This window comes from Phycodurus eques, chromosome 1 (assembly GCF_024500275.1).
Source record: "Phycodurus eques isolate BA_2022a chromosome 1, UOR_Pequ_1.1, whole genome shotgun sequence".
NCBI lineage: Eukaryota > Metazoa > Chordata > Actinopteri > Syngnathiformes > Syngnathidae > Phycodurus > Phycodurus eques.
The window spans coordinates 34,846,119-34,857,653 of NC_084525.1; the positions used below are offsets into that span (position 1 = coordinate 34,846,119).

Sequence of the window (11,535 nt, forward strand, 5' to 3'; positions counted from 1 at the left end):
TTGCAAATCAACTGCCAACTTGAACGAAAGAAACTTCTAAAGAGCAAGCTTACCAAATTAAACTTAATTCAAGAAAGAAGCGACAAGTTTCAAATACGTTTGGCTAATCACTTTAAAGCTCTTCTAATGCTGGAAGACACAGATCTGTCAACACACAACGACGAAATTGCAAACGGGATTTTTCAAACTCCACACAAAGAAGCGCCATCAACGAGAAAGACAACAACATGCGGAATATCTAAAGCTACCCTCGACTTAATGAAAACGCGACGAGAAATGAAGAAAAGGGGCAGCATTATTAACAAAATGGAATATGTTGAATTGTGCAAGACCATTCGGAAAAAGATACGAGAAGAATTGATAACTTACAACGTTCGGGTTGTTCAGAAAACGCTTGAAGCGGGACATGGAATGAAAAAATGTAACACGTGCATTAATTCGCCACAAGAAAATAATTTTTGGTTTGAAAATGGAAGATGGAACGATACGTCACAGCCGCCAAGAAATTAGTTAAAGAATTGTATACAAACCTATACAGTGACCATCACCGAATGATTACTGGAAAGCTAGAAGCAGACCCACTTCCATGTATCCTGAATGAAGAGGTTGAAAATGCTTGTGGTCTGGATGACATTGCTGTTGAAATGCTTAAAGCAGGAGGGAACGTACTGAATAAGATCTTTGTAAAACTATTTCAACGCCGCTTGGACTTGCAAGAAGTACCGGCGACATGGAAAGACGCAGAAATCATTTTGCTCCATAAATCAGGCGATAAAATGGACCTAAGAAATTAGCGCCCAATAAGCCTGCTCTCAACGATTTATAAAGATATTGGACAAACGAATTGGAATCAAACTCAGTGAATCACAGCCGATAGAACAAGCGGGTTTTTGTAGCGGTTTTAATACTACGCACCACATACAGACAGTTAAACAAATAATTGAACGACACAACGAGTATGAAATGCCTCTGTGTGTAGCCATCCTCGACTATGAAAAAGCGTTTGACTCAGTCACCACCACTTCGATGCTGCAGGCGCTAGTAAATCAAGGGATAGAGCCAACCTATATCAACATTCTACAATCAATATACAATGATTCGTCAGGTTCAATACGAATTGATGATGAAAGAGTCTAGGAAGTCTAGGAAAAGGGGTCAGGCAAGGCGACACACTGTCTCCAAAGCTATTTACAGCTTGCCTTGAAGAAATATTAAAAAAGCTCCATTGGGAAAAAGAAGGACTAAAGATTAACGGCGCTGATTTGAGCCATCTTCATTTTGCAGACGACATCATTTTATTGTCCTACGATGCTGAACAACTACAGCGTCGTAGTCAGGAATTAGAGTTAGAAAGCCGTCGCTCAGGTCTGAAAATGAACAAAAGCAAAACGAAGGTCATGTTCAATCGTTACTGTCCACAATTAAAAAAAATGGAGGACTATGTCCTAGAAGCCATCAACAACTACATCTATTTAGGCCAATTTGTAACAATGGATGGAAATACAAGCACTGAAGTTGAAAGTTAAAGCTTGCCTGGCAGGCTTATGGAAGGCTTAGTGTTATAATCAAGAACAATCTTCCCATTTGCTTGAAAAGTAAAGTTTTCGAGCAATGTATTTTACCAGTCCTCACTTACGGTAGTGAAACTTGGACGACAAATGCCAAAGTTATCCGAAGACTATGTGTAACCCAAAGGAACATGAAACGCCAAATGTTGAAAATAAGCATTCGCGACAAGAAAAGATGCAGTTGGATAAGACAGCAGACACGCGTTGCCGATGTCATTCAAAAAATAAAAAGGCTTAAATGGAAATGGGCCGGCCACGTTGCCCGAAGGTGGACAAAAGGTGGACCACAAAAGGTGGACCACAGAAACTATCAATTGGATACCACTGGACACAAAGCGACCACGGCGAAGACCTAATAGTAGACGGATAGATGAAATCATTAAACACACCGGAATACACTGGCACACATCCATCCATTTTCTGAACCGCTTATCCTCGCTATGGTCGCAGGCATGCTGGAGCCTATCCCAGCTGACTCTGGGTGAGAGGCGGGGTACACCCTGAACTGGTTGCCAGCCAATCGGAGGGAACATATAAACAAACAACCATTCGCACTCACATTCACACCTACGGGTAATTTAGTCTCTTTTTTTTTTTTAAACCTGTCCTGTTCAGCTGTATGGCCTTGCAGAATGGTGGATCTGTATGCCTTTGCGCTGAAACAGTTTATATATATATATATATATATATATATATATATATATATATATACATACACAGTCGGTACGGAAAGTTTTCAGAACCCCTTAAATTTTTCACTCTTTGTTATATTGCAGCCATTTGCTAAAATCTTATCTTCCAAACCTTCATCAATGACGTCCTCCGCGATATGTTAAACTGGTTTGTTTTTGTTTACTTGGATGATATCCTCATTTTCTCCCGCTCCCCCAAAGAACACTGCAGTCATGTACGCCAAGTCCTCCAGCGCCTCCTTGAAAACCGCCTGTATGTCAAACCCCGAAAAATATGAATTCCACCTCTCCTCCGTACACTTCCTAGGCTACATCATTGCCAAAGGACAATTGCTACAACGTTTCCTTGGATTCGCCAATTTCTACCGCTGCTTCATCTACAGCAAGGTCGCAATTCCTCTCACTGGCCTTACCGCCACCAGCTCTCCGTTTCAATGGACCCCTGCTGCATCCCAAGCCTTCGAGCAGCTTAAGACCCTTTTCATCAGTGCTCCCATCCTACGACACCCCGAACCCTCCCTCCAGTTCGCGGTGGAGGTTGACGCCTGGGACACGGGAGTTCTCTCGCGGCGGGACACCTCTTCCCAAAAACTTCATCCCTGTGCTTTCTTTTCCCATCGTCTACGCCCCGCCAAAAGGAACTACGACATTGGCAACCGAGAGCTGTTGGCCATCATCTGGGCATTAGAAGAATGGAGGAACTAGCATGAGGGGACTGAATTATTGTGTTTATCATCTGGACTGATCACAAAAACCTTTCCTACCTCCGTTCCGCCAAACACGTATGGTCGCAGGCATGCTGGAGCCTTCGGGCAACGTGGCCAGCTCATTTCCATTTAAGCCTTTTTATTTTTTGAATGACGTCGGCAATGTGTTAACCCCCAACACGCTGGGGCGTCTTTCTTGAGCCGATTTAATTTCAGCCTCTCCTTCCCTCCTGAATCCCGCAACAGCAAAACTGACGCCCTGTCTCGAATGTACTCATCCCCCCTCCAGCCCTGCAGAACCAGAAGCCATCCTCCCTCCCTCGTGCTTCGTTGGAGCAGGCACTTGGAAAGTCGAACAGGTGGTCAAAGAGGCTCAAAAGACTCATCTGGATCCCAAGACCGGACCTCCGAACCGACTGTTCGTACGCGAACCTGAAACTGCTAACCTCCTTGTCCAACATGTTTTCAAACTCCACGGAATCCCCTTCGATATTGTTTCAGACTGAGGTCCTCAGTTCTCCTCCCTTGTCTGGAAGGAGGTCCGTAAAGCGGTGGGCGCAGCAGCCAGCTTGTCGTCGGGATACCATCCACAGAGCAACGGCCAGACAGACCGGGCAAATCGGTCCCAAGAATTGGCCCTACGCTGCGTTGCCACACGCAACCCCACCTCATTGGGCTCATTCCTCCCGTAGATTGAGTACGCCCACAACTCCCTCACCAGCTCCGCCACCTCCTGCAAACTCACTCCGCGCTTTATTGGTCCCTTCTTGATCCCAAAAATCATCAATCCCACGTCTGTTCAACTGAAACTTCCGCAATCTCAAAAGATTTATACAACGTTCCATGTATCACTAATCAAGCCTGTCTCCACCTGCGCCCTTAGCCCTCCGGCCGTGCCAAACCGCCAGGGGGGCGTCCGTTGAGAGGGGGGGTACTCTCATGAGCTGTGCTCTGCAGTCCTTTTGTTGACGCTTGGGTGGCGCTTTGCACTCCTCTCGCCCTCTCTCTCTCTCTTCCCAGTAATCAGCACCACCTCGGCCGCGCACCTGTCATCAACCAGCCCTCATCATCACCTGCATAAAAGCATGCCAGATCCCGGAAACGCTCGCCAGAGTATTAACGTTCTCCCGTGGTACAACGGCTCTCGATCCTCCACGTAAGCTACGCCAGTCCTCGCTATCCTCCTGACCTGTGTTTTTCCTTGTCCTCAGTGCTCCTTCCGTGTTCTCCGCCGAGTGACTTCTCCCATCACGCCGCCAAGCCATCCGCCTGGTCACGCAACCTGCCACACGTTCCCTGCCTCGACAACCCACCATTATGTATCATCAGGATCATCTCCAAACCCTTTTTCAATAAACCGTTCATCACAAACCTCTCAGCCGCCGCCTGCTTCTGGGTCCAGTCAAAATTTAATCGTGACATTGTCATTTTCGAGTGAAACGTGGTGGGACGATTTGGGGGTGGATATGTGTGTGTCTTTTGTTTAAATTTCACAAAACACAGAAATTTCAAAATCAATAAAAAAGAACTTTAAAAGAAAGACAAACACATCATCAATCACATACACATTGGAGATCGGCTTAGCCTTTTGCCATCCAGACGTATACAGCAAACTCTACTTTTATGTCATTATTACTTCGTTGACTGGCGGGGGGATCACGTGGTTCTACTGCATTCCAGTGAGGCTTTTTATGTGTGACTCAAGTTTGTTACCAAAATGCTTCCTTGCTTTGTACTTGTAAGTAGGGTAGATAGTCTTAGTGCAGCACGGGCTGAAAAGGAAAATAGGGAACCTTACGTTGGACTGCACATTTGTTATAGTTTACACAGCGAAAGAGATTTATAATAGATTGTATCTGAAGCATGTTGAATAAATGACATCAAAATCATGAACTTTGAATGCCATTTGGGAAGGAAAACAAGACTGCAGACTTCGTGCAAATGCAATTTGATGTTCTTGTTGCGAAGTGAGCGGTACCTGTGGTTAAGTAGCGCCAGCAGCTCCCCTGCGTGATACAAGTCGTTGCGTGACACTCGACTGAAGCGGAAGGCGTTCAGGTTGCAAAAAGTGACCGCGGGGAACGTCATGATCGGGGTGGCGACCTCATCCAGTTTGGTGACGTGCGGATACTCCAGGTAGAAATGGATCCGGTCCACGCACACGAAAATCAGCACGGCTAGAGAGGCGAAGAAGAAGACGAGCCATAGGCAGCGTCTGAAGCAGAAACGCTCGTAGGTGAAAATGTGCGAGATGCCGTGCAGGGTCGACCTGTGTGCGAAAACTGCAATCGACGGAGGGTGGTCGGTGTCCATTTCCTCCCGTTCCACCTTGAGGTCCATCGTCACGGCGCGGTGGTAAAACGTGTTCGAAGCCAGCGAGAGAAACGACACGCACTTCGATCCGCTCGTTCGTTCATTCATTCACCTGTGGCGTCGACCCGCACAGGTGCACACACGCAGCAAACCGCCCACGAAGTCGACACACCATTTCTCACGCGCAGCGGGCTGACTCTTTTCAGGAGAGAAAAAAAGTCCCCCCCCCCCAAAAAAAGCACAAGAGTTGGACATTTCACACAAGATGTCAAGTTCCGTAAACGCAGCACAATATCAGGCTGCACATTTGCGAGTCGATTCTAAGTGCAGTGAAGCGCGCATGCATGCGTGGTGAGTGCGCGTCAGCAGGAGAGCCGAAGACACAAATCCTTCAAGACAATTCAGCTCATTCGAAAAGAGCGCGGCTCTTTCGATGCGTGATTTTCCACGTCCACTCTTCTTTCCTCCGGACGATGTGCAGAGTGAGACGCTTGCTTGTTGCAGTCGTTGTTGAGTCGTGAGGGCGCGCGTGCGTGCATACGTGCACATGTGCGTGCGTGTGCGAGCAGTGGGTTATGGACGGCCAGCAGCATTATTTTTAAAAAAAGGATCCAATTAAAAACGGTTAATTTCCTTTAGGTGGACTAACCTACATGGTGTCCCCTTAAAAGTAGCAAACATTTAAGTATACAGCGGCTAAAATAAGTATTTAACGCGTCACCATTTTTCTCACGATACTTCCAAAGGTGCTATTGACCTGAACATTTCACCACATGTTGGGAAAAACCCAAGTAATCCACACATACAAAGAAAGTACGGAAAAAAGAAGATCAGAAATTAACTTGTGTGTAAAAAATTTTTTTAAATGATTGTTTTCCTGCTATTGCTAGTAGTACAGTCTTTACAGCCATCGGGGGAGCTTCCACTTCTTAAATTAAAATGAAATTCTTCTCCGTGGTCAGCAGGGAGTGTCTCCACTTCTTAAAATCATTGACACCCATGTACGTGTATGTGTGTGTGTGTGTATACATATATATATATATATATATATATATATATATATATATATAAACGGAATTGTTGAATTTTTTGCAGATTTAGATTTATTAAAAAAGAAAAACTGAAATATCACACAGCCATCAGGATTCAGACCCATTTCTGTGACACTCATATATTTAACTCTGGTGCCGTCCATTTCTCCTGATCGTCCGTGCGATGGTTCTATACCTTCATTGGAGTCCAGCTGTGTTTGATTATACTGATTTGACTTGATTAGGAAAGCCACACACCTGTCTATATAGGACCTTGTCAGAGCAAATGAGAATCATGAGGTCAAATGAACTGCCTGAAGAGCGCAGAGACAATAGATGAATATATATATATATAAATATATATTTTCATCTATTCATCTATTCATCTTAGGCAAACCTAAGACCTACAGAAATATGGGACAATACTTCGTTCTCGTGAACATGCAAAACCGAGAGTTACGGGGTGAAACGAGACCATCAGAAGGGAGGGCGTGCATTGGCGATCGCACAGTTCATATCAGAATTTTAATTTTTTTTCATTGTTCATCTGTTTAAATTGATACTAGATCTTGCCACTGATCCTAAAAATGCACTTAAAGTGGCCAAAAACTGACTAAGGTTTGGGGACCCAGGTTGACAATATGTCGTCCGTAAACCATGTGACATACGGATTTAACCAAAGTAATGCTGTGAGTTCAAAGAGCGTCCAGACTTCGTTTTGGCAGAAAACCATTAAATGCCTCTTTCGGAAACTCAGAATATTACATGAAATTAGTGCATTGTCCAGAAATTGATTAATGATGTAGTCTGGTTGACATAAAAAATTTTAAATAAAAATCTTCAAATGAAACCCCATTTTCCCCCAAACTTAATGATTCAATTTCGAATTCAAAGAGTTTTCATGGGGTTCAATTCATACGGCTATCATTTAATTTGTGTACTCTAAAGTTAGCATGTTTGGGAAGATTAGTAGTTCTCAATTGCTCCCGAGGTTTTCTTTGGGAGGTAGCTATCCGTGGTGCTGCTGGCTGTTCTTCTCCATGCCTGCAGGGGGCGACAGAGCCAGAGCTTGTTTTGCTTTTGAGCAGCGGAAGCGAAGGGAGCACGTCGGCAAGGAAACATGGCGTCGCCTCGCAGTGCGGCTTGTGTATGTCGCTTGGCTGGACGGACGGTCGGCTTTCTCGCGGCCGCGAGCCATGGACGAGGAGTCCTCTGGCCGGCGAGGAGCCAAATCAGCACGTCAACTGGGGACAGTAAGTGAACGCGATGTCAAAGTTTCAAGAAAAGCACACGTTAGCTTTGAACTCGTAGCTGCTCAGAGGTCACTAAGTAAGGCGCTCATGTTCTCCCCCGCATTGGACGGAGGCAGATGACTTCATCGGGAAACTTTGGAAAGGTTTAACATCAACTTTTAGAGGAACAGTCGAGCCGAATCTGGTTTGTCCAGTTTTAGTTGTAATTCCAAACGTCACATTGGACACAAAACGCGATCGTTAAGTTGGTCTGGTCAGAGCGACTGCTCACAGCCATTTGGTTTCAAATGCAAACACTGCTTGTTGAACGGACTTGTATTTCCAATGCGTTGCATTTTCACATTGAGCTTGTTCGTATGTTCAGTCACGTCCACGACATAATAAAACTTCAGGAGGCACTCCGTGTCAGCTAGCTCAGGATGCTCGTCGTCTCGTCTTTCGTTTCAAGGAAAGTCTGGATTTGGCTCAGGCAAGCTGCAAAATGGCTGAGCGCCTTCCCCTCTTGGCAACCAACGCAGACGGCTGTGCAAAAGCAGACAGTTTTTCTTTTTGAATAAATCTACATACATTTAAACAATTCTGTTTTTTTTAATTCTGTCATTCAAAACTGCTGTGTGTACATTTAATGAGGAAAAAATGAACTTAAATGATTTTAGCAAATGGCAGCAATATAACAAAGTGAAAAATTTAAGGGGGTCTGAATACTTTCAGTCCCCACTGTACATTCAATTTTAGGGCTCCCAATGGCAACTTCCCACTGAGAAGTACAAACCAAAATGGCTATGGCCGTTCCATTTTAAACGCCATTTGTTCCAAATGTTCTCTTCCTTTGTCGGTCATTTTCTGATCTTTTTCTGTCATTAACTCAACTTACACATCTCTCTCTCTCTCAAAAAAAGGCTCAAAATATTTGTTTTTTTTTTCTTTGAGGAGCAGTTTTGCTAATCATTTCTTTATTTGAGGAGCGACTTTCTCATTTTGAGGAGCAATTTTTTTGCGGCTTAATCGCGAGGATCCGGCATCATTTGAATTTGAGAGATTCCGGTTCCTCATTTCGATTCCGGTTCCAAACGATTGTCGATTCTGATTCTTTTAGGGGGCTGGGTTTAAAGGATGTCCAAATTATGAATATCCATTTTCTTAGCATCCCGCAGCATAGTCTAAAATGAACATTTGACTCTGGATTCTTTCAAGTCAATATCGAACCTATAAACTAAAACACAATGTGTGTTGAACTAACTTAATTGACTTGATATTCATTAATAAATGTTTCAGCTAAAAGTTATTTAATTTTTTATTTTGAAGGGTACGCACCGGAACTCAGCATTTTGACACGAAAGGTAATTTCACACGACCCCGGTGAATTAGTGTTTGTGATACTGCTAGACAATGTTTTTGTGAATTTTGTCCCAATTCATTTTGATGTAAAGTTGCTAGTTTGACCTTTTTGTAGTTTTAGCTCAATGTTAAGCTTGTAATGCGACTCTTTCAACTTTATTTCCAGTATGGTAAAATAATTTATATTTCATATTTGTGTCTGCTCCTCAACCGAATTGCTTTACTTCTGCGTCCACGCCTCGGAGACGTAGGTACGTTGTGTCACATATGCCCCTGCCTGTTTCCGTCTTTGCAACCATGTCCGTGGTAAAACTTTTTTGCAGTTTTGCTTTTCAGTGTGTTTTTTGATGCGTAAAATGCAAATTTTGAGCCACAAACTGCGATGCGAGACCGCTTAATTGGAGCCTTACACACATACGTACGAAAGCAATGTTTTGCGGCTGTGGATGCAGATTCACCATGTTTTATGCATCCCTGATAATTTTGGTGCATCTCAGACGTGGAACACGCATCAAAAGAGATCCCTGACACAGTATGGAAACAGAAGGAAAATGTTTACAAACTGCTTTTGACTGCAGCGAAATCGTATCATCCATGTCAGATTGTAACGCATGAAGCTTATTACTATAATGCCTCAAACTTGTTTGTTCTTTTAAATTTTCAATTGCCATTTGAAAATGGAAAGAAGAAGTTACAAATGAGCCTTAGCATACAAAAAGACAAACCCCTTGAAGGTTCGTTTGCGTGCAGGTGTGCAGTTCCGCCTTGACGAGAGGACGGCTCACAGCAGTCTGGACCTCTTCAAGAAAGACACGGGGGTCATTTACCGCATGCTGGGTCTCGACCCCAGCCACGTGCAAGCCAACCCTGAGCGTTTCCGAGACTGGGCGGTGGTGTTTGGCGATGAGAAGATCACTGGCGGGCGCCACTACTGGGAGGTGACGGTCAAAAAGTCGCAGGAGTTTCGGGTGGGCGTGGCCGAAGCGCTAATGTCCCGTGACGACTGCGTGGGTACCAGCGACTCCTCGTGGGTGTTCGGCTACGCTCAGCGCAAGTGGTTTGCCATGACCAACAATAAGATGGTTCCTGTGACCCTGGTGGGCAAGGCGGACCGCGTAGGCATCCTGCTGGACTTCGAAGCGGGCCTTCTTGGGCTGGTCGACATTGAGAAACGCAGGATCGTTCACGCCATCAGGCGTCACTTCAAGACTCCCCTTTGCCCTGCTTTTGGGCTTTGGGACGGGGAGCTGCTCACGCACTCGGGCCTGGAAGAACCGGAGGGCCTCAAGGAACAGCTGTAATTAGGGATCCAAAGGGGTGGAACATTTCTGGAAAGCTTCCGTTGAATTTTCGTGAAATGTTAAGCTGGAGAATGTTACAAAGCGTGATTTGCAGGAACTATCTAATATTCAAGCATAAATATGAACATTGTTTTTTAAGAAGTATCCATAGAAAATGGATGGCTCTCCTTGCCTACAGGTGAGGGCATTACAGTGCCTTAATTGCTCCGTTTCTCCCCCTCCCACTCGAGTGGAGGCATAGGCAAAGCTTGCTCGTACCTCAAATTTTGGCTGTGGACATAAAGCAAAAAAATCACGCAACTGCTTGTAACTCAAAACTCTTAAATTGGGGCACTTGTAAGTCAAGGTACCAGTGTAGTTGCATGAAATCTGGTTGTTGTAGTCAGGATTATGTTCAAATGTATTTTCCACAACTACATTGAAGTTCCCTATTAAAGAAGCAACTTCAATTGAGTAAATTCCTGATTTATTCCATGGAAAATTTTCAACTTCCGAAATGTTCGCCCCTGGCTGTAATGCAGTTGTCCCATATAGTAATGTCTGCAAATGAATCATTTATGACTTTCAAGCATGTCTGGTCCTCTGCAGGTTCATTTTGCCAAGTCTTGCCAATGTGCAGTGAACTGCACTCCCTGCATTGATCAACTGGTCAGCAGGATGAGGAGTTTGTTTTGCACATCTTTTCTCGTGCTACCCACACGGTCATGTTAATAGGGTAATAATTGTTTATTAAAATAACTTGACTGAAACTAGCTTGACATTTCTTTTCTTCACACTGTGACCATGCATTGCATATTACTTTACAAACTGATGTACTATGTATATATACTTTAGCTGATAAATGCATTTGAATCTTACGACACAATAGTTATGAAAAGTCTCATTAGTCACAGTCACATTTCCAGCTTCAGCAACATTCGTACAGAAGAAGATAAATAAAACTGCCTGATAGGAATAGGCTTTTTCTTGCTATTGAAATATAAATAGCCACTACAACTATATACAGATGATAATGTCTTAACATGTTAGATCACAGATGGAATTGAATACTCCACAGTACGGGGCCTTACAATACTGAGCAGTATTATGAAGTCTAACATTGTGTAGCATTAATATATTTAGACTATATGAATACTCTCAATGAACACGTCAGTTATACTTGCACATTTTCATGTAATTGGATGAAAAACAAAACTACTGACATTCAATGACAAGGTACTGTCAGTTATTGATTTAATGTTCATTATTATTTTTATCTTGCATTATACTTGGATATTTTATTGTCTTGTAGCTATATATAATCTAAATCAGTGGTTCTCAACTGTTGTCACC

General features: G+C 43.8%; 2 protein-coding genes across 3 annotated transcripts in view; one reads left to right on the plus strand and one right to left on the minus strand.

Moving 5' to 3' along the window:
• The window catches only part of LOC133416759 (acid-sensing ion channel 1A-like), a 62,206-nt gene extending 56,426 nt beyond the window's left edge, over positions 1 to 5,780 (minus strand). For both annotated transcript variants that reach the window (XM_061703956.1, XM_061704040.1), the window contains exon 1: positions 4,946 to 5,780. In XM_061703956.1, the coding sequence (XP_061559940.1) occupies positions 4,946 to 5,388 (443 nt within the window). In that variant the 5' untranslated portion in view covers positions 5,389 to 5,780. The remainder of the gene's footprint in view (positions 1 to 4,945) is intronic.
• Positions 5,781 to 7,410: 1,630 nt separating this feature from the next.
• spryd4 (SPRY domain containing 4) lies at positions 7,411 to 10,936 on the plus strand. Its single transcript, XM_061704168.1, has 2 exons — positions 7,411 to 7,564; positions 9,653 to 10,936. Exons 1-2 carry the CDS (start codon positions 7,432 to 7,434, stop codon positions 10,201 to 10,203), a joined length of 684 nt encoding a protein of 227 aa, XP_061560152.1. The 5' UTR covers positions 7,411 to 7,431; the 3' UTR covers positions 10,204 to 10,936.
• The last annotated feature ends 599 nt before the right edge of the window (positions 10,937 to 11,535 follow it).

Bases quoted from the DNA above. Each gene is read 5' to 3' on its own strand.
- spryd4 (XM_061704168.1), top strand. From the start codon at position 7,432: ATGGCGTCGCCTCGCAGTGCGGCTTGTGTATGTCGCTTGGCTGGACGG. The intron at 7,565-9,652 runs GTAAGTGAACGC...GTTTGCGTGCAG, and splicing joins CAGCACGTCAACTGGGGACA to GTGTGCAGTTCCGCCTTGAC.